This window comes from Stegodyphus dumicola, chromosome 10 (assembly GCF_044657685.1).
Source record: "Stegodyphus dumicola isolate Sdum_Otavi_A_Nest chromosome 10, ASM4465768v1".
Taxonomy (NCBI): domain Eukaryota; kingdom Metazoa; phylum Arthropoda; class Arachnida; order Araneae; family Eresidae; genus Stegodyphus; species Stegodyphus dumicola.
The window spans coordinates 125,115,410-125,143,045 of record NC_140777.1 but is presented as its reverse complement, the minus strand read 5'-3'; the positions used below and the strand labels follow the sequence as shown (position 1 = coordinate 125,143,045).

Genomic DNA, 27,636 nt, shown 5'->3' with positions numbered 1-27,636 from the left:
GACCTGCACTAGCATCATATGATTGGCACCACTTTTGCACATCAGCCCTTACATTACTCCAGTAGAAGTGCTTTTAAACTCTATGTAAAGTCTTCATTATTCCTGTTGGACTGCTAGTGTGGCCTCATGTTGGACTGCTATGGAATTCATTAAGGATCTCTGGGATCTAGGATCTTGGAAGTATAAGCAGCCATCGAAACACCTTTCCATTATTCAATTTGTACTTCCGGTAAAAGATGGCATTTCGAGTGAGTCCCAGACAGCCCAATATTGCTTTGTCACAGGATTATAGACCAAAATGTCCTACCAAGTAGGTTCCCCATTTGTAGATTCCATGAAGTCAGTTATGGGTTAAGTGTCGGCATCTCTTAACTGGCCTTTCCTAATTTCTTTGTCACTCCATGGGTTATGATCAGCCGATGTTGAAGTTGCAACTTGTCGTCCAACCAGATTAAGCAGCTTGTACTTTGCTTCGACCCTGGAAAAATATTAGCAGCTTTCTGGGCATTGAATACATGTTGTTTCCACGTAATGATCTTTTCCAATAATGGATATTTATGTCATTTTTCTGAAGTCTTTGTATCCATTTGGTTATTTGGTCTTTGGGATTCTTGAAATTGAATAGCCAGGCCAATGACGAATGATCTGTACGGAGCTGAAATTTTCTCCCATACAGGCAATGGTGAAAATGTTCTATGGCTTTAACTATGTTGAGCAACTCTTTTCTGGTGACACAGTAATTTCTCTCCAGTTTAGATAGATCAGTTTGCTATAACACATTCTTGACCGTTTATTTCTCAAGACAAAACAGCACCGATACTCTCAATGCTTGCATCCATGCCAAGAATAAATAGTTTGTTGAGCTGAGGATACATCAGTATTGAAGCAGATGTTAAAGCCTGGTTCAGTTTGTTAAATGCATCCTCACATTCTTTTGCCTACAAAAACTCCGGATACCATGAATAAAATCAACATAGATGGAAAACTAAACATAAACATCATGTTTGGAAGTGACGCCTACCATCACACGGCACACAAATATTACAGATCTTGCAGACTCAGCTTAGACGTTCTACAGAAATATACTTTTCCCCTAGACTTTAAAAATAATGAACTGCATTCTGCCTCTGTGTGCACAATCCTATTCGGAATTATCGATGAAGGACTTAAGTCCATCCAGCAAATCTATTGCCCAAGACAATATCACAGTGCCAGCAAGAACATAATTTTTATTTCCTGTATCCTTAGCCAAAAACAGAAATTTCTGGTACGTCATAATGGAACATTCATGTTACAGTAACACTCCACGAGGACTACTAGTAGACTTGGCACTTATCAACTTTCCAATCCTCCAGGTCAGAAAGAAAGTTCAACTAGATTCTATGTTGACTATCGCCGGTTGAACGATGTTGTAAAGAAAAACAGCTATGCTCTTCCTAGAACTGAAGAGATTCTGGACAATCTTTCTGGAAGCAAGTGGGTTGCGACGCCTCATTTAAAGAGTGGATACTGGCAGGTAGAGATACATCCTGATGACCAAGAAAAGACAGCTTTTACTACCAGACAAGGACTGGTAGTTCCAGATGCCGTTTGAATTATGTAGCGTACCAGCAACATTCAAACGCCTAACTAAGACTGTGTTGAGAGGTTTTTCCTATGAAGCCTATGTGATACACCTGGATGACATCATCATCAGCAGGAAGAGTTTTGATGAACATCTAGAAAATTTTAGAAAGGTGCTTCAGACACTGAAAAAAGCCAAGTTAGAGTCCTGCTAAATGTAAACTATTAACACAGAAATTGGCTTACCTTGAACATGTCATCTCTGCCGAGCGTTTCAGAAAAAGTGTCAGCGGTTACAGAATGGACACTCTCTGAAAGTATTCATCACCTAATACGTTTCCTGGAACTTTTCACCTACTATAGGAGGTCTGTGAAAAACTTTTCTTCCATCACAATATTGCTTCACAAACTGACAGAGAACAAACAAATGCTCTTGTAGACAAAAGAACGTTAGGATGCATTTAACAAACTGAAATAGAACACTTGTTCTAATCCTGACGGACAGTATATTGTCCCCCCCCCCCAAGAAATAAATTTTTGAGAATGTGTCGTGGCTTACAGGAGCAAGTGTTTTTCTAAACCAGAGAGGAATTAAGGTGTCACCAGAAAAGAGTTGCTCACCATAGTTAAAGCTGCAAAACATTTCCACTATTATCTCTATGGGAGAAAATTCCAGCTCTGCACAGATCATGCATCTTTGGCCTGGCTATTCAGTTTCAACACATGGGACCATCCAGATGAGTTTACCTTCCAAATGTTGAGCCAAATCTTTCTGGATGATAGTAACATTAGCTCCTATATCGATGGTCATATTGCAGGGCACTCCATTGATATGTTGCATGATGAGAAGTCCATTACTGTCGGCATCCACAGCAGAAATCTGAAGTGTTTTTAAAATGGGGCTTCTCATTATCTGGCAGCCTCTGCTACATTCGATGGTCACTAATTTCTTCCTCACATTCTTGCTGGGGAGTGGTATTATTTTCTGTGGGGTGTATTGCAGTTCCTTCTATGTGGCTTTAGCACTGCATTTCCAGCATTTTAGGATCAGTTTCTTGTCACTCCTATTCTGTCTCAAGGCACTGACTTGACTGGTTAAGTCGTCTAGATCAGCAATCACTTGATTCTATGGCTCCTGAACTTCAGCAGCTCTGAGTAAGTGGCGGTCTCTACAAGTTGCTTGCTGGGCTGCCTCGAATTCCATAGCCTAAAGTGAATTTTAAATCTTTAATATCCACCAGTCTCAGGGCCTTAGATATCTCAGGATACCGGATGCCATCAATGAAGTACTGCAGGGGCAGTATTTTCCTTGTTTCTGTTGAGCAGACAAAAAAAAAAAAAAAAAAAAAAAAAAAACACCAGATGAAACAGCCTTGCAACATCTAAGGAGTGCTCCTGCAAAGTCTCCGTATGCTTCTCTTGGCAAGATTTTAACTGAAGCCTGCTACAGTCTTTTAAGCATTTCTTGGCAAAGTGCAGCTCCAACATGTTAGATAGAGTTTTGAAGTCCAGCCTCTGGTTTTGGGACAGAGTTTGAAGAAAATCCACAGCATCTGCTCTAAGAGAAGTGGAGAGATGACAGGCCTTAGTTTGAGAATTCCACCATTTGCATCTGCCACTATAGAAAATTGTGTCTTATAAACTTAGCAGGAGGTCAACCATCATATGTGGATAGCTTTAAAAAGTGAAGAGAAAGCATGGGTAAAGCTTTAAAACCATCAGAATTGCTTCCTGCCATCGTTATGAATGTCTTTAAGGTATGGACTTCTTTGGTGACCGCAGAAAGCCTGTCATCAATTTGTTGTTTGATAGAAGGAACTCCTTCTTTGATTTGTTGTTCCACTACAGAAACTCTTTCTTGAATGTCTCAAACTTTGTCTTCAAACATGTTTACTCTGCCTGTCTATTAGCCTTGAATTTATTTTTGGTTATGCAGGTAATTCCTCTTTCATTTCCTCTTGATCTGCTTCAACCTTTTCTTGAAGAGCTTTCATCTTTTCATTAATAGATTTCTTCTCTTCTTTGAATGCAGCAAAGGCTACCACCAACTGCCTTAATTGCTTCTCCATAGCTCTTGTCACTGACATTCAATTCCACTTCTGACACCAAAAACTGCTGAGTGTGTGTGAGTTTGTAATACATTAATACATACAGGTCTGATGATAAGTAGATAAAATTTATTTTATCAAAAGTAACACTTCAGAGTTCTGGAACTTTCTAAAAAAATACTCAAACAGCTGTTCATAGTATGACAGAGTACAATGAGTAGTTACACTTCAAACTACTAAAAACATTAAAGACAATGCAATGCAAAGTGCATCTAAAGAGGAAGCTAACCCAGAGATATCTCAGTACTCAAAACTCTTGCTGCACTAACAATTCCCAACAACAACTGACAGCAGACGCTCTCTCCTGCTTACTAAAGGGTGTCCCGAAATTAACGCAAGATTTGAATTTGGCACCATTTTTGCATTAAGCTGTTGCCAACCCTGTAAAAAGAACAGTTTGAAAGCTGAGAGTTTAGGGTTAGTAAAAATGGAGCGTTATACAGTACAACAACTGTTTTCATTATTGAACAATATTTTTTAAATAATGAAAGTTTGGCGGCCGTAGTTCAAAAATTTTATAAAAAATATGGTAAAAATAGTGTTTTAACCTCGTCAACTGTGAAAAGATTAAGTAAAAAATTCTGACTGGATCAATTGGAGACGCTAAACACACCAGTCGTCCAAAAAAAAAGCCGTTTAAATGTCAATATTGAAGCAGTGCGTGAGAGTGTTGGTGAAAACCCAGGAACATCAATTTGGCGTCATGGACAAGAATTGCAAATTTCAAGAAGCTCTCTACAGCGCATACTCACAAACAAACTGTGTCTTCATGCTTACAAAATTGAATTAACACAAGTGAAGCCTATTGACCATGAACAGCGAAGTGAGTTCATGGAATGGATTATTAATCATCAAAAAGTGGATGCTGGTTTTTCGAGCAAAATAATCCTAAGCGATAAAGCACATTTTCACCTCGATGGCTTTCTTAATCGCCAAAATTGCCGTGTTTGGGGTTCGAAGAACCCATGTGTGATTAGTGAAAAACAAATGCACCCACAATGTGTCACTGCTTGGTGCGGATTTGGGACAGGAGGGCATCATCGGACCATATTTTTTTGAGAATCAGGGTGGTCAAGCAGCGACATGATAACACAGTTCTTTCTGCCAAAATTGGATGATACTGATGTGGCCAATATGTGGTTTCAACAAGACGGTGCCACATGCCATACAGCCAATGAAACAATTCAATTACAACAGAAGACATTTCCTGATCGTATAATCTCTCGTTTCGGCGATCAGAATTGGCTCCCTAGATCATGTGATTTAACACCATTAGATTTTTTCTTATGGAAATATTTGAAGTCAAAGGTTCATTCTAACAATCCCACAAGCCCACATGCATTACAAGAGGAAATTAAACACTGCATCAACGAAATTCAGCCGCAATTATGCAGAAAGGTTACGAAAAATTTCGACAAAAGGGTGTGTATGTGCCAACAAAGCCGTGGATGACTTTTGCCCGATGTGTTATTCCATAAATAACTCTATCCTATGTACTTTATGATTCACTTAAAAAATAAACATCTAAAGATTAAAAACTCTCTTTTATATTGAATTCAAATCCTGTGTTATTTTTGGGACACCCTTTAGTTTTCATCGGCTGATGAGAAATTTCTAGTAGTTCCTGAATTTATTGGAAGGCATATGAGACTGGGTACAGCTACAGTTGCATCTCAAATCAATTACAGTTAATCAATTACAATACCTATTATGGTGATACAGGAACCAGACCAAAATGTCGCCAAATTTGGCAATTTCTTGCCGAATTAGCGAGATAGCTATTTACTCAATGTTAAATAGACTTGCCCCTATATTCTTATTTTTCCGGCACAGCACCTTTTCTCTAGATTTTCATCTTACATTATACAGAAAAATACAACAATTGCATATATAATTTCTTTAAAATTATCTGTATGCACGCAAAATTCATAACAATATCAACACCATTCCTTGTGAGACTTGAACTGACAATCTTTGGCAGCAGAGGGCAGCACTTTACCCATTAGGCAAGACGATGCTGTAAAAACAATCTTAAATTGGGATCGATTTTAAGTAAAATTCAAAATCCAGGATTTTATCACTATTTTCTCACAACAGTCTACTATTTTATATTATTATCAACCATATCTCATTTATGGTTCATACTTATGATTAATTACTCTTTATAAATTTGAGAATTTTCTTTTAAATAGTATATTTAATTATTGTATTAATGTACATTTTTAATTAACATCTGATATTTTTATTAAGATTATTCCACTTGATTTCATATTTTGCTAAGAAGAATTTTAAAAGCATACTCATTTAAAAAATGTAGTAAAAGCCAGACATTTTTTAAGAGATATCTGAAACTGACAAGGCAAGCAGCAAAATATGAAGCTGAGTAAACTTGTATATCTCCGGTCATCCAGAGAATACTGCCTCTGAACTCATTACTAATCGGTTACAGCTTTATGCACTAATGCATCATCGTATTGTTGTGAATTGTCCTTTAGTGACAAAAACAGCACAAAACAAACTGTATAGCAAAGAATAATTCTTGTGTTCATTAATAAGGATAGTGTCAGAATTATACACATTTTTTGCGTCTGCTTTATTTTGGCCACCATGTACAAAATAATACATTTAGCTTTTATGCAGTACTGTTTAAGGAAGAGGTTTTCATCCTTTTTCACCCTATGCACCATTTTCCCCATCGACAGTTTATCCCCCTCTTTTTCAAAACTTGAAAGTTAAGTAAACACGTTTATTTAGAGTTAGATGATTCTTTAATGTTTTTAAAAATTAAAAAAAAAAAAAAATCTGAAATGTTTCAGATTTTAAATTACGTCCAAAGGAGTACCGTTGTTTTATCACAATACGAGAAATATACATACATTTATGCAGATTTTTCATTATTTAATTTCTTCAAATATAATGCAGGACTCTGACATTTTGTGGCAACAGTTTGAAAAGTGAACCGACATTTATGAGTCCGACGCAAAATGCCAAAACGAAACTAATAGTCCTTTGGGATTCAAATCCCTTTGGACTAAAAAAAAGCATAGAAAATATTGATAATACCAAAGCTTGAATAAAAGTAGTTTTTTTAATGTAAAACTAAAATTAAGAACTTAATAACTAAAAAAAATTGAGTACATTCTTCACTAAAACTATGAAATTCCCTCCAGGAGACAATTCTCCCTGGTTGAGAATTCCTGGTGCAAAGGATTAAATCTGTTATCATTTGAAAAAAATAAAATATTGCCAAATTTTCAGCATCAAAATTTTATACACCAAAATTTGAAAACTTCGTAAAATATTAATTAGAATACATTTGTTTTTAATCAATTACAGTGCTCATAACAATTCTTATTAAACAAATATATATAAATATGGCATTCTAAGATTTTATCAAAATACTGCATTAGCAATATTAAAGTCTTACCTTGCTAAAGAATTAAAAAATGAAGGAATTAAACTGTTAGGAATAGTACTTTTCTTATTGACTTGTTTACTACCTAGCTGATAAGATATAGCTACTGGATGCTTAGATGGTTGATAAAGTTTTCTCTTTTTAACTGGCCTTTGTCTAGTTTCACAAATTTGAACAACAAGTTTAGGCTGAGTAGCAGTTTTGATTCTAGTAGCAACAGCATGGGTAGTATTTTTGTTTTCAGAATTATCTGTACAGTTAGCATCTTCATTTTCAGAATTGACTGCATGTTTAGTGTTTTCATTTTCAGAAGTATCTTCATTTTCTGGAATACCTTTATCTTGAAAAACGGGTTTATTCTGTGGAATGCGTTTATCTCGAACAGCAGGTTTACTTGGTGGAACACGTTTATTCCGAGTTGAAAGTTTATTCAGATGGCGACTATGTTCCTTCCAACTAGGATCTGTTGGTTGGCTATCCACAAAAGTAGTTATAATAGAAGATCCATTAGATTCGCTATCTGATAGGTACACAAATTTTGTCTGTGGCTGTTTAGGAGCATCCTGCACATGAAAGAAAAAATACATAAGAAATAGCAAAAATTAAAACACACTTTTTAAGTTTAGGAATTTAAAAAAAAAAAAAAAAAAAACTTAATTTACAGAAATATGACACAATGCTGTGCTTTCAAATACCATGCAAGTTATATCAACTGATACATTGAATTGCGATATGAATTCAAATAAAACAATCACTTGCGTGTAAAAAATTAATGGCACTCACAACATTTAATCACAACCACTTTAGCAGAAGTCACCAAACTCTGGCAACCATGCGCATTTCAGGTAAACATACTTATAACAATCTTTCAACAGTTGTTCCAAATTTCAACAGGTTTTATACACAAATCATGATATTTTTTGCTGTAAATTAATATTAAAATATACACTTGTGGAATTTACCAGGAAAAAAAAAAAATGTTAGAAACTGCAGTAAAATTTCTGCACTAATACAGAATTTTGCAGCAGAATCTCTAAATGGAACAAGAAGATATGTTTCATAGATACTAGAGCTGACAATATTTGCGCAATGCGAAGTTTCTGAAATTTTATGATGTTTTTTAAAGCAAAAATAAATCATGGTGTACTTGAGTAAAACAGCGCCAAAAAAAAAAAAAAAAAAAAAAAAAAAAGAAGAAGATTTGGTAACAAATGCAAGTGTTCTACTTCTTTTAATGTATCTTACAATCCTTATTTAATACTTGAAATTTATATTTTAAATTGCTAAAGTAAGTTTTCTTTTTATATGTAGATAATGACTTCCACCTTGAGACAAATATCGATGTTTGGGGAATCTTTCTAAAAACATTTCACGAAAACCACCAACTTGCACCCAATAAGTAACTTTTACTTTTTTTATTTGAAAAAATTGTCAAATGGTGGCAAGGTGATTACGTTCATACATAAGTACCAAAATCATGAATAATGAGTTAAACTGATACAATTACAGAGCCTACAAGCATTTATTTCCAAGATAAACATTTCTCGTTCAATATTTTGAATTAGAATTTTTTTAATAGTCTTAAAATGTTTAGTTTTTAAATATTTTTTACTTAGCTATCCCAAGAAAAAACGTATTCTTCAATTGCAGTACTGTGTCAATGTCCTCTGAAACATACTTAACTCTTCCATAAAGCGAGCATAAGTCAGATATTGAATCGCACCTAATTTTAAATCTAAATATACCTCAAATTATTTAAAGACACATCTTGAAAACGCTTCCTTTTGTAATTAACAGCATTTCGAATAATAATTTTATAATTACAAGTTTTTCAAATTTTAAAATAGTATTTTTACAAAATTTATATATTAACTTATTTTTATTTTCTTTTTTTTTTCTACATTTATCTAAATACGTATCAATTGCCTACAATTAATTCAGAAGAATATATATGTATAAGAAGCTGACATACACTGACGAAAAAAAAGGGGGGACAGTTATATATCTCCTGTTCCACTGGGCCAATTGACAAAATTCAAATTGCGTTTTTCATGTCTGGAAAGCGTGACTTAGGATATATATTAGATTTATATATAGCACCATTCTAATGTAGGTATTTTGACACACAAATTGGACTTTACCTGAAATGGCAAGCCAATTTTTTTTCCATATTTCAATTCTACAACTCAAAATATTAAATTTTGTAAAATTTGGCACAAAATTTATGGAGAAATTCAAAATCTTGGTGTATTTTTTTTCAGCTTTCACCAAGAATAATTTACTTGGCAAACTTCTTAATTTATAGCAAAATACTTAAATTTTCCTATTTTCATCATAGACGAACAGAAAAAGGTCATCATTCATACTTTCAAATAATTTTAACAAAGTGAATAAATCACATTTGACGTTATTATCGCTCATAAAAAACAAAGATGCTAAATTTCAAAATGCTTCAATATGTAAATTCATGTATATCTTTGAATATTTTGAATAAAAAACTCTAATTTTTTTTGCAGATGTGCCTAGAAATACATCTACTTTAAGACGATGTGAAACATTTTATAGGTTATAACACAAACAGTTTTTTGAAAAATTTATAAAAAATACAAATTTTAAAAATAAGTCAAAAATAAGTGAATTGTATTTGGATTAAGCCTAAATTTCGAATTCTGGAAGAAGGAATCAACTAAGTTTTGAAAAAAAAAAAAAAAAAAAAAAAGAGAGAGAGAGAGAGAGAATAATAAATATATATCAAATTCAATTAACACTGAAGAGTTACAATTTTGAGAGCTTTCTTTTTAAAAATTTACTTGTGCAATTTTACAAAATTTGGCAATTTGGTATAATTTGAGTCATAGAATCGAAATATGGAAAAAAAAATGGCATGTCATTTCAGACAAAGTCCGATTTTGTGTCAAAATACCTATATTAGGTATATTGACACAATCTATGTATGTATTAGATCAAATCTATGATATGTATTAAATTTATGTACAGCTATATTGTTACGCTATACATAAATCTAATACATATCCTAAGTCGCGCTTTTGAGACATGGGAAATGCAAGTTGAGTATCATCAATCAGCCCACCAGAACAAGAGATACAGAACTGTTTCTTTTTTTAGTTCGAAGGGGCTTTGTCCCTGTTGTTTCCATTTTGCATTGAATCACTATAAATGTTTGTAACAAACTTGCGTGTGCAGTATACAAGGTGGTAAAAAACTATCAAACAAAAATAGAAAGGCAGGTAGAAGTGACCAAAATAAGTAGATTTTATAACAGAATGTGTCTGCAGGAATGTTGCACTGAGGTGGTACATGGCACTATTGAAGCAACAGATAAAAATATTCTGCTGGTGTAAAGTGTTGTTTCCTGAGCCAGTTTTGAGCAATATACATTACTACACGAATGCAGATATCATCGACATGCATTTTATACATAGAGCTACAGAAGAAAGCAGAGCAGCAGCTAAGAGGACATATTTGAGAATTGTTCTTTGAACTTCCTATCAATAACTGCTCCATTTTAACCAAACTGCCATAGATAAAATGCATGTCAGCAAGTTTCACCTTCATGTAGCTATATATGACACTCAAAATTTGTATGGGAATTGACGATTTACATTATTAGAACATCTTTGACTGCAGATAAAACAGCACCCAGTAACATCTCAACATCCCATTTACACACAAATATTTTATTACAAAATCTCTTTATTTAGATCTCTTCAACCTGTCTTTACTTTTTGCCAGATATTTTTAAACACCCCATAAAAGTCTGAATAAGTAGACGTGAAAATAACTAGGATTAATACACTAATGTAAAGACTAAAAATAAACAGTTAAGAAAGACAGAAATAAAAAATCCCTTGTTTTAGTATAAGCAAGTAATTCTACATATTCAATGATATAAAAATAGATTTCTATACATAAAGTTGACAAAAAAAAAAAAAAAAAAAAAAAAAAAAACAACACACATATATACAAGTGTAGATTGAAAAAATGCATATGAAATAAAAAATTATTCTAGTTAACCACTGCACAGGAAATCTACATGCATAATTCCTACAATAAAAATTTTCAAAAGTAATTACTGATTGATTTATTCGATTATGCCAATTATGCGAAGGTTACTTGCTAAGTGGAGGAATACCTTCATGAAGGACGCTTTAAGGAAAATTGACTCATATACACATTACACATGGGAAAAGCAAAAATATGCCTACAGAGCCAGTTCATTCACCAGGTATCAAACCAAAGTTGAACTACCAGTGTTTAGCAACTTTAACACATGGCCACTGGTGGGCCTTCCAAAGGTAAATTAATCTAAAAATTTTTAATTTCTAAAATTGGAAGTGCAAGAGCTCTAAAGGCCATCAGGAAGAAGGGTAAAAAAAGTCATAATAATAAAAAATATTATGACTAATGATTAAAATAAATTAAAATCCAATGAGATATATTATATCTTTATATCTCATTGGATTTTAATTTTATTTATAATAAATAAAATTTAATAAATTATTAAATTCACAATAAATAGTTAAATAAAAAAATAAAATATTGGGTCTCATCTTATTTGGAGCTCCCCCTGGACTTAAATTTCATTCAGAAAACTAAGAAATAAATAGCTTAGGTGTCCTCCAGCTGAATTCAAGACCTGAATAAGCAGTTTAACGTACTGTTTCAAGGGTTGAGAAAAACAAAAGCCATTCTTTTCCCAGCATACCAATGGAAAAAAATTAAAATTTTTAAAATGGAGAACAAACAGAATGATAGAAACAATATGGGAGTATGGAAAGAAACTTAATGGAGAAATGTAGCTTCGGAAACAAAGAGAGAATAGTCCCAAGCTTTCTGACCGCAATGCCCTGCCCATATAATTTCACCTTAATTAAGGGCAGTAGTCAAGCACAAGAGAGTAGCGAAAAGCAACAAAACAAAACTCGAGAACAAGGAAGTATCCAAAGTAAAGAATTTCAAAATGGTGAAGAAACAGTGAATGATGGTTCAGTTTGGAAAATAGGAAATATTTCGACAAGTGTTACAGGAAGACATCCTCAGCAGAATGATAAGTTCTTAGAAGCAACCAAGAACTACTAGTAATAAGTCCAGATCGCAATGTTTTGCAATGTCGTTTCAAGAATTTTCGAGAAAGCACAGAGCACAGATTACTTAAGCGAGAAATTTGGTAGATTTCACTGAAAGCACCGCGCTCAGTGCCACCACAGGGTACATTTAGTGATTAAAATTTCAACAATTACATTAATTTTCTAATGGATCAATAACATTAACCTTTCCAAAACTCTAAGTGAAAACCTTTGGTGATTCCTTCTTTTACGATATGAAATATTCGAATATTAATAATAAAAGACACCAAATCTCGAGTTTTGGAATTCAAATCTTTTTTTAAGATTTGCATCTGCAGATTTGAAAGTCATCCTTAGAGAGAATCGAACGTAACTGTTAATACAGTTCACATATAAAAAAATTAAATCAGTTATTTGAGGCTATAGGTTTTGATCTCGATATGTTGGTATTCATATTAATTGTATGGGAAAAACTAAATTATTATTTTTATATAGAATCCTGAAAGACTTAATAGTTTATTTTAAAGTAATATTCCTTTCTTAAGGAGCGTAGGTAGATAGGCAGGTAAAATGCAGTCCACCCTTCTGGCAAGCCCTAGCTCGCCTTATGGCTTTTTCAAACCGGCCATGAAGGAAAAACACATAGGATAACACAACATAAATAAACAGTCTACAGCAGCAGCTATATTGTTACTGTTCTATTCCAACTGCATCTGGTTTTTATTAATTTTTTCCATGAGCTCTTTTGCTATGTTTTTTGCTTCATTTCCAGTATAAAGCAGGTCTTTAAAGTCCTTCTTGCTACTCTTAAGGTCTTTTGTTAATTCACATTCTTCCACATATAGTACCTGTTATTTGCTAGCTTTCCGCATAATAAACAGTTTGCGATTTCTTGAATTTTAAATCTGTTTAGATACACTGGGAATCTACAGTGACCTGAAAGGATCTGACAAAGGTCTTTATCAGTTATAGTTTTAATTTTTTTCGAGTCTGAATTTCTCCATTTTTTATTCCATTCATTGAATTAAATTGATATTTAGTTTTTTAAAGATGCATCTTGTTATAAAGTAAATTTTGTAGATTATAAAATCTTTCTTGCTAGTCTTTAATATTTTTTTTTTTCAAAAATGAATTTATAGGATAAGGAAAAAGGGAGAACGCCCAGCAATACACATAACACCTCTGTGGAGGTAGTTATAAATGCTCAGGTAATGCACAACAGTCAACCTCTCTGTATTGTGTTTAGGTGTTGTAGCTCCGATGCTCTGGTTCCCCATGCTTCAATACCAGTTGTGATCATTGGAATTATTATGTTTTTATAGATTTTTGTGTATTATACAGTACAAAGTCCATAATCCGGACTCATCGGGACTTCGCCGATTCCGGATTAAGGGTTTATCCGGATTATAGATCATCAATTTAAATGTGGTAAGATGGCATGCAGAAATTATACAATTAAAAATATGAAACTGTAATTTATGAAATAAAGAGCAATTATGATCTAAAGGGTATCAAAATTTACAAAAGGTTAATATTTTTTTGTTTACTTTATTAAACATTTCTTTCGATGCAAGGTGTTTAAGTTGCTTCGTTTTTTGTGCTATACGTGCATGCGTAAGCATTAAATGCGTATGCATAAACGCACTACACGCATGCATAAAGCATACAAAAAAAAGTTTGTGGCTTTGAGGTTCGTATTATAGATCATTCTGGATAATGGACATCCGGATTACAGACTTTGTACTGTATTACTTTTTCTTGCTTAAATGATCCATATTTTGATAATGATAATGATCCATATATATTGCTAGTCTTTAATAATTTTTTTTTTCAAAAATGAATTTATAGGATAAGGAAAAAGGGAGAACGCCCAGCAATACACATAACACCTCTGTGGAGGTAGTTATAAATGCTCAGGTAATGCACAACAGTCAACCTCTCTGTATTGTGTTTAGGTGTTGTAGCTCCGATGCTCTGGTTCCCCATGCTTCAATACCAGTTGTGATCATTGGAATTATTATGTTTTTATAGATTTTTGTGTATTATACAGTACAAAGTCCATAATCCGGACTCATCGGGACTTCGCCGATTCCGGATTAAGGGTTTATCCGGATTATAGATCATCAATTTAAATGTGGTAAGATGGCATGCAGAAATTATACAATTAAAAATATGAAACTGTAATTTATGAAATAAAGAGCAATTATGATCTAAAGGGTATCAAAATTTACAAAAGGTTAATATTTTTTTGTTTACTTTATTAAACATTTCTTTCGATGCAAGGTGTTTAAGTTGCTTCGTTTTTTGTGCTATACGTGCATGCGTAAGCATTAAATGCGTATGCATAAACGCACTACACGCATGCATAAAGCATACAAAAAAAAGTTTGTGGCTTTGAGGTTCGTATTATAGATCATTCTGGATAATGGACATCCGGATTACAGACTTTGTACTGTATTACTTTTTCTTGCTTAAATGATCCATATTTTGATAATGATAATGATCCATATATATTGCTAGTCTTTAATAATTTTTTTTTTTCAAAAATGAATTTATAGGATAAGGAAAAAGGGAGAACGCCCAGCAATACACATAACACCTCTGTGGAGGTAGTTATAAATGCTCAGGTAATGCACAACAGTCAACCTCTCTGTATTGTGTTTAGGTGTTGTAGCTCCGATGCTCTGGTTCCCCATGCTTCAATACCACTTGTGATCATTGGAATTATTATGTTTTTATAGATTTTTGTGTATTATACAGTACAAAGTCCATAATCCGGACTCGTCGGGCCTTCACCGTTTCCGGATTGAGGGTTTTTCCGGATTATAGATCATCAATTTAAATGTGGTAAGATGGCATGCAGAAATTATACAATTAAAAATATGAAACTGTAATTTATGAAATAAAGAGCAATTATGATCTAAAGGGTATCAAAATTTACAAAAGGTTAATATTTTTTGTTTACTTTATTAAACATTTCTTTCGATGCAAGGTGTTTAAGTTGCTTCGTTTTTTGTGCTAAACGTGCATGCGTAAACATGAAACGCGCATGCATAAAGCGTACAAAAAAAAGTTTGTGGCTTTGAGGTTCGGATTATAGATCATTCTGGATAATGGACATCCGGATTACAGACTTTGTATTGTATTACTTTTCTTGCTTAAATGATCCATATTAAATTATGATTATAGAAATTCAAAATTACCTCACTTTTCCTATGAACGCAGTTGAAATGTTAATTTGTTGTCTATGATTTCTCCCAGATATTTCATGCTCATTACGAATTTTAATTTTATTCTATTATAAAAGAATCTCAGATTTCTTATGCGAGTTCCTCCTCTGGGATATAAAATTGCCAAAGTCTTGTCGAGATTAAATTTCAGGTTTTCTTCTCTCTTCCAATGATCCATCAATGTAACTATTTCCTGAAATCTCTTTTATAGTTTTTCAAGGAAGACTTCTTTTATATGTAGCATGAGATCACCAGCAAAACATATCATTTCTACGTCTTCTGGTAGGTCTTTTGAGACAATTTATTCATGATCAGGTTCCAGAGTGGCGAGCTACATGACCGCTGTAGACATTTTCTGTACAGATCAAATTACACTGCATTACAGTCCATACAAATTATAATTTTTTTAAAACTAAAATAGCTTTTTAATAGTTTATAAAGGTTGCCCGGAGAGTGTAATTTTTGCAGAGTATCTAAAATATATAGCCAACTAACAGTGCTGAATGCTCTTTTTATGTCAAAGGAAATTGCAGTGATATGATACTCTTTTTTGTTGCTAGTCAGGTGATACAGTTGCGACCACAAACTGATACAGTGCGTCTTCAGTTGATCTCCCAAAGAGGAATCCATCGTTGGTTTGATATCAGTCCATTTTTGGTGACAAAATGACTATCTATTTATAAACAATTTATCCAGGACTTTGCTAAAGCAGTTCAGTAAACAGATAGGTCTACAGGAGCCTTCTACCTTTCGAATAAGGATCAAACCAGAGATTTTCCACACTTTTGGAAACACACTCAAATGTATGCAACAACTTTTAAAAAAATCCGGGTAAAAGTAAAATAGTTTTTTAACTATCACTGGGCTAATTTTGTCAATTCTAGGGGCCCTTTTATTCCTTAAACTTCAAATTGCCGACACTAGCTCATTTGTGCTGAAATCCCCTTCCGGGGCACCACATCCATTGCCACTCGCATTCTCCAAATCAAGTCATTCCCTTATTGAACCTTCCAAGTCCAGGGTCCTAGAGATGATCTCTTCAAGGATTTCTTCTCCCCTCCATTCCTTCTGGGCATGTGTAGATTACCTTTTTTAATCTTTTTCCAGCAGCAGTTTTATATGACCGATCATGATAATCTGTACTATCTAATGAAAACTTGTAACCGTAGTTCTACACAGCCAGTTTTTTATATTTTGTTTTTACTTGGAATTTAAAACTGTCTCTTATAATTTCCACAGAACACATTACGAGGTCGTTGAATCCAATCTCGACTGGGGAAACAAAAGTTGGTTTTGAAACCATCTAATTGAATAAAAATAAATTGTTTGATAAAATAAAGTCATGTGTTAAAATTCACCTACTATCTATAATTGATGTCTCCCCAAGTTAAAAACCTCCAAAAATTAAAAACTTTTCATAGTTTGCAAAAATTCTTTCTAATTTCGCAAGCTGCATCTAGAGTTCCTCAGATAGTGGATAATCTGGAGTTCCTCAGCAAACTACACTTAAAGTCAACTGCAGTTGCTGCTATTGTTTCATCGATAATGTCAATTACAAAGATTATATTTTCATTAACTACATTATTGCTGCCTCTCCATCTTTTTTGTGAATCACTCTACAAGCGCTTTTCGTCCAAGCTAAGTTTCCAGCTATACAGTAGGGTTCTTGTATGCATATTATGTTGGGGATCACAGCAATAATTTTTCAACACCTGAGAGCTGGAATGTTGCCACTGAGCAATAGTTTGAATTGATACTTAGAATTTTCATTGCTGCCAATAGGAGACACCCAAATATAAAGAAATACATAAATGTTAAAATGAACGTATACATAAATATAAGGATAAGTAATCAAGCTTCAACTGCAAAGCAGTCTAAAATATAATTTAAAATCTATACTTGTTAAAATTTAGTAATGTCATACTAAAAACCATAAATATACTACAATACATAAATTCCAAGTCCATATGTATTTCGCTTCTCTTTTATAGATGTTGTATTATTTAAAGAATGCATTGTGTCCAGTATCGTATATGGTGCCTAATTTTTCATTGGATTCTCTGCAGTTAATATAGCAGAGCTCTTCAGCTCCACAATGACTAGAGGTATGATGATTGGAATATTTTATATAAGTTACTGAATTTCTCCAATTCTTTTCAGTGTCCAAAGCAGAGGCCGTAAATTACAATGCCTTAGTTGGACAAATAAGCATACTGAGTAAGATTTCCAACCAATGCATAATCTGTCTCCCTTTATATAGTCGCTTTGACATACAGCATTAACTCTGAATACCCTATGTGAGGTATTGTTTTATCTCTACTGGTGTAGCAAAGGAATCTGATGCAGTTGCCCATATATTCACAGTTCCTCTTATTAATTATATTGTTGTTTTTCAGATAATCTGAAATATTATAAATAATTAGCTTCGATGATATGTATCTCTTCATTTTTACTCAAATCCATTTGTTCCTATTGTTTCAGAGTTCGTACAGGTTTCTGCACATGGAAATTAAGTACTTTTAAGGACCATTAAAAAAAAAATAAGGACCTATGAGAAAATGGGAACTAAATAAATTAAATTTAAAATATTATATCCATGTCTGAACTTCACTTTTTAATACCATTCTAAAAATAAAACAGATCTGTCAGTAGGATGCATTATTATTAAACATAACTTAATTACCATCATTATTAATAAGTTTGAGAATAAAATTAATATTATGAAATTTATCAAGTAGCATTAAATATTTTACACTTATAATAATTGGACATATTTGAAAGGTGATATTTTAGTTATGTTTTATTAACAGTTAGCTTTTTTTTTTTTTAATGGTCTCATTTTGTCACATACTTGCTCAGTAGTCTAAGGGTTTGGTAAATAGATTTTATGTCAAGGTTTATAGGTTAAAATGAGCAGTAAAATAATAATCAGCATGATTCATAACAAAAGACTGACAGCTGTCACCGCTCCTAACTTGCCTAGAGAGAGACCTGCCGATCGGAACAAACCTGAAAGGCCTAATGTAGGCACAATTGGCAAGTTTTGAAAGTTAGCTGAGCTCTGTATAGCGCAGTTAGTGTTGTAGCTCTGTGTAGAGTTTCAGGGGTTGTAACTCAACATATATACTTTAAGGTTCTATTAAACCACTAGAGGTGATAAGTTGTTTTGCATTTTTTTAAGTCTCACTAGAGGCGAAGAATAAGTTTTACATGAATTTTTATATTTTTGTGTTTTATCTTGTGACCTTAGTCAGGGTAAATGAAAGGCGCTTTAACATGCAGATAAAATTTTTAAGGGTAAGCACTTAGTTACATGAGTAATTAAATTAGGTATTAGATAACTTTAGTCATTATGGATTTACATGGCCACTATTAAATTAAATTTATTTATTAACAATATTTGTTAAGAAATCTTATTAATGTCACAATCTAATAAAATTTTACAGTTTAAAATACATCCAATTTATGACACTAATTTTTAAACAATATTAGTATGATTACACATTAAAAGCTACAAAACATAAATTTTTTATAGCTTTCAATGTCACAAAACTCAACAAAATAATTATCCGTCTTTTTAATTTGAAGAAATGCCCAGATATTTTGGATAATTTATGTCGATTTCCTTCTCCTTAAGCATCTTTACTAACAATTAGAAATTTGTCTCAATATGCAAAACAATGTTCTCATTAGTTTCTGCATGCTTTATCTCCAAACCTGTCAACCTTTCTACAATGTACTGGGTTTATTCGATCTGGTAAAAATTAAACAGGCCAACACCCTTCCCCCACAGATGTGAAACAAATTATCGCTATATCTGAAAGTAACTACAGATCAGAGGTTTAAATAAGTTCTTATTTAAAAAGAGCTTAGAACATGAAGGCATGTTCTTATGCTAACAAAATCAATTACAGCTCGTGGTGGTGTAATTAAACAAGAAGAGTCAAATTCAAGATAAAAATATGGACTAATGGTCAAAGCCTATACAATTTAATCTGGTTCAGTAACTCTGTCGTCATAATAAACTCAAATGTTTGCAGCAGTAACAGAAAGACTAATAATTACAAATTATCAGAGCTGACAGGAAATAATACGTAGCAAGTGAAGGTCAGAAACTCCAAAAATCACAGTTTAAAAACTGTTTCTGGTGAGGAAAGAGAAATGGAAAAATTATAGTAAATGCTGAAATTGTAAACTCGGTAATTTACATAATAATAACTGTACATATCTTTGAAAAATATTTTTTTTTACATATTTAGTTTCTTTCTTCAACACGTTTCCTTTTCACTTTAAAATGTTTGGATTTAATTAAAGATTTCTGTTATTCTAAAAAACTAAATGCATTTAGAATGTGTGGAAAAAGCTGCTAATTTTATTTCTTTAGTAATATGAACATTCAGAAGAAATATGAAATGTATATGGTGAGGTCCAGTCACAGAGCTGGTATGGCATAATTTTTAGAATTTAGTGACACATCGAGAAACAAAATCTAGAAATCACAAAACTTTTAGAATTCAGAACATACATTGGAAGCAGAATTTAGGATCCACAGAGACTGCACCAGATGGCAAAATGCCTAGCGCCGGCCCTGTGTATGATGCATTAAGACATATTAGATGTCTCTTTTGAATTGGCAGTTTCAAATTTCTTTATTAATAAAAAAAATTTCTTTCTATAATGTCTGTCCATATGATAAGATTAGAAGCATTTTTTATATTTTCCATGTTTGTGTCTAGTGAAAATTAGAGAAAATAAAGGGAAGATAGGCATGTTAAGAAAAAGATTCTAGTATTCAGACGTAAAATATTCAACTATTATGTTTTCATTGTTCTTCCAGATGTTCTCCAAAAAGTAAGAACTTGCGCTTTACTACCATTCAGACATTTTTCATTTTGTCACATATTTCTGGAATCTTTTAGAATCGTGGGTCTATAAATCTTGCTTTCAAATCTCTCTAAACTTTCCAGGCTGCAATGTCTAAAATCCTAAAGAAAAATTACCCCTACCAATTCCGTAACAGCAAAAAGCAATAAATATTTTGAAAAAAAAAAAAAAAAAAAAAAAAAAATCAGAGGGGGGAAGTGTGAAATTAATTTTATAGAAAAAACTGATGCACATTCTGAGAAATGGGAAAAACTCTTATGATGAAAAATTAAAAAGACATTTAATTAATTACATAGGTATTCTGCTTTTGCTAAGAACTGTTTTATAAATTGTGCTTTATAGCATTATACCTTGTTTATTTTTCAGATTCAAAACATTATATAATATGTGGCCAAAATGAAACTTTATAATATTACAGTGAAAAATAAAAATGCTTTATTTAAATGTTATTTCTTAAACATAATTCCGTATATTACCATTATTTTAATGAAATTTATCAATTTTACAATGCTCTAAAAAAAATCTTCAAAAAATTTCCGTATCTTGGAATTAAAAATTTTCGATAGAAACCGACCTTAAAAATCACCAAAACATTGATAAGTCACCAAATTTAGAACTGTTTAATAAAGAATTCACATCCCTAAAAGCAAAACATTGTTTGAGAGCTCTTCATTAGAAAAAACTAAAATAACTTCAAAATGCTTATGTTTCACTTTTTCAAAACTCGAGTATCCCACCATTTATATTAAAATAGGAACAAATGCTAACCCATGAACCCATTCATCCATTCAAAAAATAACCACATTTGTCAGTGAATTGCGAAAAATATTCCTGCAAAATGCTAATTCACACTTAAAATGGCAGCCGTAAAAATATTTCAGATGATTAAAATTAAGGACCTTCTGCAGATTTTGGGCAAAATTAAGGATTTTTAAGGACCAAAAATCGATTCAAAAAAATTAAGGACTTTTAAGGACTCTTAAGGACACTACGAACCTTTTCTTTTCTTCTTCTGGAACCACAGATTTTATAATTAACTCATTTTCATCATTTTGCTTTGGTTGTTTCTTTGTCCTTTTTTTTTTTTTTTTTTAATGCTTATATTGTAAGAATAAGTCACTCAACTATTAATATTTTGTGTTTTTGTTCCCAATAGCTGATTCTTCATTTTCTATATATCTTCCTTAATTTCCTTGAAATTTACCAGATTAGACATAGCCATGTTCAAAACTAAAACTCTTAAGTTCTGTGATATTGCTATTTGAAGTACCTTATCCAGTCCTTTAGTAAGCTTATCACAGGCACCTATTATTCCTCTAGCTTTCTCGCTGCACAAAATTTATCTACTACCTTATGCAATTGTTGTACTAGAGCAAAAATTCTAAATGCTGATGTAAGATCATTTTCCACAGTTAATTCTGTACTTCTAATATCTGAATTATTTATTATCTTTGCTATTCTTAGCATCCTCCAATTCCAGAAGTTTAACTGCATTCTCAATCTTCTCATCAAATCTCTGTATCGAGATCTCTTCTCCACTCATCTCCTTTTCTATATCGCTCAATGAAATTCTAGTTTAGAAATGTATAATTACAAAAAATCGATTTATATTTACAAGCTAAAATTACAGTCAGTAATATTACTATTCCCCTATCAATAATAAATCATTTGATTGTTCATGCTCACTTAGCGACAGGGAATATAATTCCTCAAAACTTCACGATTAATTCATTATAAATACAATACATCAAACTCTCGAAACAAATTCTTAAAATCACAAAATTGTTTAAGATAATTTAAAACCATTAAGTAAAGCGTTCCTGCACACTTCAAAGCTCGTATAATAGTTAATTTGAGATTAAGAATCAATTAAAATTTTCCTCAATTGGCAGAAAGTCTAAATAAATGATGAGAGCTCCAGATATATAAACACAGTACAATCCGAACTTCAGGCATGAAAACACTTAAAATCTTGATACACACATATTTCAATTAAAAATTCATACAAATAAACTTCATGAACAAAAATGAGGAGGGAATTATCCATTAATCAAAGCAGAGCAACAGAAATTATAACACAATATAAGTAGCTTCAATCCAAGTATTAATTTGAGAGTTCAAAGTATGTGCAAATTTGTATAACTTCAATGCAAGTGAGTATAACACTGAAATTTATCGGAACATTAAAAAATAAGAAAAAGTATTTACAGGTAAATGCATGATAATGCGAGGCAACCAAAAAAGTTCCTGCCATTTTGAGCAGTCAGACAGAAAAAGTCATAAAATAAATAATAATCACTGCTAATCCTCAAAGTAATCACCATCGGCATCCAGTGCCTTTTGCCAACGAGAGGCTAGCTATACGATGCATCACGGTAAAACTCAGGAGTCTTGGACAAAAAAAAAAAATCCCTGAGGGCTTTCCCGGGGCCTGGCCAGTTGCTGAAGGATTTCCCACAAAGATTGTTGTCCAGGGAATGCCAATGGTGGCAGTCTGTTGACGTGAGATCTGGAGAATATGATGGATGGGGTAGTGTCTCCCAGCCCAGTCGCTGGATGGTGTCCCTAGCCTTCGAAGCCACATACGACCTCACATTTTCATGGAGAAGGAGTAAACCCTTACGATTGACTAATGCTAACTGTTTATGCATCAGTGCTTGATGCACATGTTCCAACTGCTGTGAGTACAGGCCTCCCGTGATGGTTTAGCCCACTGGCAGGAGCTCATAGTGCATCATTTGATGCCTAGTCCACCAGATACAAAGCATGATTTTGCGTGGCGGAGAGCAGGTCTTGCAGTGTGAGGCACAGGGTCCCCTGGTAACAAACAATGTCTGGAACGCCTGGGTGTGTCATACTGGATCCACTTTTCATCATTGGTGAGTACTCGAACAAATATGGATGCATCACGGTGGCGAGTAAGCAATGAAAAATAGGCAATGACACACTGTTGCTTGTTTGCATCGGATGGTGGGAGGGGTAGCCACTTGCTTAGCTTCTATGCCTTTCTTATCCAGTGCAAAGGGTGTGTATTGAGAATATGGCAAAGCACACTAGGGATATCTGCCTAAGGGGAGTGATGCCTTCGTGGAGGACTTTCTAAGGGAAACTAGCTCATATACACGTTACACATGGGGGAAACCACAAAAACACCCATGCAGCCAGCCCGTTCACAGGATTCGAACTTCAGACCGAATACCAGTGTTCAGTGATTTTACCGCTCGGCCCACACTGGTGCAAATGGAGTCTGATCGTTTCATCAGATACTTGGAAGTGTGCAGCAAGCTCACCACATGTTTGGCTACAATCGCTCTCTATGGCTGCTCTCAGGCCTCATCGTCCAGCACTTGTGGCTGACCACTGCGTTGTGTATCACATACAAAAGGCATATCCCTTGACCTGAACATACAAAAGACATATCCCTTGACCTGAACTTCTGGAACCATGGCCTAGCTGTTCATTCATTAACAGGATCATCCCCAAAAGCCTGGCAAATTTGGCAACTTGATTCTGCTGCTGACAAGGGCCACTTTAAAATCATACAGCAATCAGCTCCTAACGAGTGCCTTTGATGCATGCATTTCAATCAGTCACCATCTAAGTTATATTTGAAGTACAGGGTGTTTATAAAGTCCCGGACCTATTTTGATGTTTAATAACTCATAATGAAGATATAAACAAACTTATGGCATTTATTGATGGAATAACTTATATATTTTCCTTTTCAGGTTTGAATATCTTTACGTTTGTAAATATTGTCTGCGCGTGTGGTTAATTTCAGATAATTTCATTTTCCAGTCTAAATATCTGTATGTTTCTAAATATCGCCTGCTTATTAACCCCTTAACTGCCGTGGGCGTATATATACGTCTTGCTCAGCCGATGCGTTAACTGCCCCAGGCGTATATATACGTCCTTCCAAACTGCTATCATTTGCTTTGCGCTGCTACACCTAAAATTATTCGCAAAGTTAACGCATCGGCTGCGCATCTGGGGCAGTTAACGCATCGGCTGAGCAAGGCGTATATATACGCCCGCGGCAGTTAAGGGGTTAATTGCATTTTTCTCTCTTTTGTTTTTGGCAACTATTGCAATGTTATGTTTACTTTTGATGTGTTTGTTCTAGTACTTTTGTATGTGATGTTTTATTCGACCGATATTAAGGAGAATGCATACACCACAAGAGCAAGCACAGATTTTATGGTGGTTCATAGAAACAAAATCCATAATGCAAATACAGAGAAATTGCAGAAGAATTTACCAAAAAGATCCTCCATCCAAAAGCAGCATCTTGCGGTGGAAAAAGAATTTTCTAGAAACTGGAAGTATGGCAGATAAGAAACGTTCCGGATATCCCTGCACAAGTGATTTTGATGTTGAGCGTGTCAGAGAGACATTTTTACACAATCCTAGAAGATCTGTGAGATCAGCGGCAAGAGAATTGGATATGCCAATTTCTATGGTGTACAAGGTTATTAAGAAAAAATTAAGACTGCATGCATACAAAGTTCAAACTGTTCAAGTTTTGGAACCAGACGATAGGCCTAGGAGGATGACCTTTGCAACAGGTATGCTAAAGAGGATAGAAGATGATGCTGAATTTCTGAAGCGCATAATATTCTCTGACGAAGCATCCTTTCATCTTTCTGGCATTGTTAATCGCAATAATGTGCACATATGGGGATCTGAAAACCCCCATGAATACCGTGGGGCACAAGGGGATTGCCCAAAAGTTAATGTGTGGTGTGGACTAATGCACGACCGAGTCACTAGGGCCTTTCTTTTTTACAGAAAAGATGGTCTCATCAGTCGTATACTTAGACATGTTGGAAAACTTCGTATTTCCACAACTAGAAGAGTTTCAGCCACATGTCTTTTTGCAACAAGATGGTGCACCGCCTCATTGGGGTACCATCGTTCATAGCTCTTTGAATGACCATTTTACAGGAAGATGAATTGGGTGAGGAGTCCAATTCCTTGGTCACTCAAATCACCTGATATAACGCCGCTGGACTTTTTTCTTTGGGGTTTTGAAAAGGACAACGTTTACAGGAGGAGAATGTCGAACATTGGTGACCTAAAAACTAGAATTACAACCGCAATAGCCTCTGTAAATGCCAACATACTTGCTGGTACCTGGCGTGAAATTTAATATTGGCTTCATATTCTCCGTGCGACAAAGGGGGCACACATGGTAGTTACATTGACAAGGGTCATGAAACTTTTTGAGTATATCTAACCATTTATGTTATTAATTTTAATCTATCTTTATTATTTTATGAGTTATTAAACATCAAAATGGCTCTGGGACTTTATAAACACCCTGTATTGATGCAACGTGCTTTTATAGTCTTTTATGCTCAACATGCTTTTATACTCCCATCCTAACCACTTGATCTCCAGGTTTCCCGACTATTTTTATGCTGGGGTTATATTAGAAACGGCAAGAACCTTTTTGGTTATCTTGTATAAATGATCAGTCATACAAGATTTCCAAAGTAAACAAACTCTCTCACAGATAGTGGTGCACGGAACGAAAAGCACTCATAAGTAGAAAAAAGCATCATTCAATTCAAATTTTGTAGACAATCCAATGCAATAGCTGTTGAAGTTCCTAAATTATGCACTATAACCACAAAATACAGTAAATTCACCAAAATACAATAAAAAATTTCTAGAGCTCACACAAAACCAACAGAAATTGCACTGACAAAAATTTTGTGGGACCCCATAAGTATTGCACAAATCCGACACACGCATGAGTGAAACTGTCAATTTTTTAACTTGTACTGTAATATACAATTGCAGTTTTAGGTCATTAACCTTAATTTCTAATTTCAAGACATAGAACAATGTGAAAAGTTTAAATAAGTAACAGACGAAATGACAGCGTCACGTGCAAAGCAAGGAAAATGAAAGTTTATATTATAAAAAGAATGTGTTGAAACGCTTTCGTTTTTTTCTTTGTCTATATTGTCTTATCTTTATCTATTTTCAGATACATAGTGTAAAAATATTTGGTAATTGCAAAATTATTATAATAATTTAAAGAAATACAAAAACTGTTAAAATTTTTTGACCCCTTGCTACAGGTCCCGCGACCCACAGTTTAAGAAACCCTGGCATAAGGTATCTATCTACCTCTTCACCAAGGAAATTATTTTCAAGCATATCATACCAAAAAATATTACTAAGAATTATTAAGGGTATTTATTAATGTTTTTCAAAAAATACTGTACTTTAAAATTTTTTAATATATTGATTTAAAAAAATGTGTGGGAATAAGGACCATATTCTTTTTACAGTATGCCATCAAATATGTTAATAAAAACATCAAGTATAATATTCTCAACCATACCTTTTTAAACATTGTAGGGGTTAAGAACCGAAAATCAGCATTTTTATCACAGTCACTTGTATCTTCACTGTCTGAGTCCCTAATTTGCAAGATTTTTGCGTTTTTAGAAGCCACACTTTTGTTTTGAAGTAAATGTGCAAAGTCCTCCTCAAGATCTGATTCTGACGACAGCTCTGGTTGCAAAGGTCTGTTCACATGAACTGGATTTTTTGAGGGAATAAAATCATCTGAATTAGCATCCTTTGCTGGATATACAGATACTTTAGAATGAGAAGATTCTGGAGGTTTCTCTAACTGAAAATGTTCAGAAACAGAACTGTTATGCAACGGCTTTTCCAACTGAAAATGTTCAGGAGAATGCTTTAAAAACTTCTCCAACTGAGATTGTTTAAGATAGGGTTTGTTTGGTGAAGATTTTGGAGACTGCAATTGTCTATAAGTCTGTGAAGGCTTCAATTGCAAAGATTTCTCACTTGAAACTTGTTCAGGAGATTGTACAAGTTGTTCTAAATGCGATATTTCACTATTGACTGACTGAGAAAAATGAGGAAATTGTAGTGAATCGTATGTTGTCTGTAAAACAAAAAGCAAGACAGAATGAACTTAATATCATCTTACATACATTCAAATAAACGGACAATAATTAATATAAAGAAATCACCTGAAAAAAAATTGCATAAAAAAGAATACCTTTTTTTTGTCAAATATGCTAAACAGCAGAATATTTAATATATATGCTCTCCTACTCATTACATATACAAAGACAATGAAATTTTAAATATATTCAAACACGCACTAATTAATTAATATATTAATTTTTGCACACTAAATAATATAGTTACAGGAAACAAAAACTAGAATAGTAGAACTTTTATAATACAAGCAATCAACAGGATGCATTAATATGCAGAGATTTTTCAGCAAATTTCAAGTATTTTACTCAATTTTAGAAATGCAAGTTATGATTTACTTACAAACACTAATAACTCAT

At 33.4% G+C, this 27,636-nt stretch overlaps 1 protein-coding gene across 3 annotated transcripts in view; it reads right to left on the bottom strand.

Annotated features, from left to right (window-relative positions):
- LOC118198549 (uncharacterized) overlaps nt 1–27,636 on the bottom strand; it is a 139,381-nt gene that overhangs the window by 35,317 nt on the left and 76,428 nt on the right. For all 3 annotated transcript variants that reach the window (XR_015043536.1, XM_085825511.1, XM_085825512.1), the window contains 2 exons: nt 26,646–27,218; nt 7,099–7,649 (listed from right to left, as the gene is read on the bottom strand). Coding sequence is in view for 2 of the 3 variants with exons in the window: in XM_085825511.1 (XP_085681637.1) it covers nt 7,099–7,649; nt 26,646–27,218 (1,124 nt within the window). In the remaining variant the exon portion in view is untranslated. The remainder of the gene's footprint in view (nt 1–7,098; nt 7,650–26,645; nt 27,219–27,636) is intronic.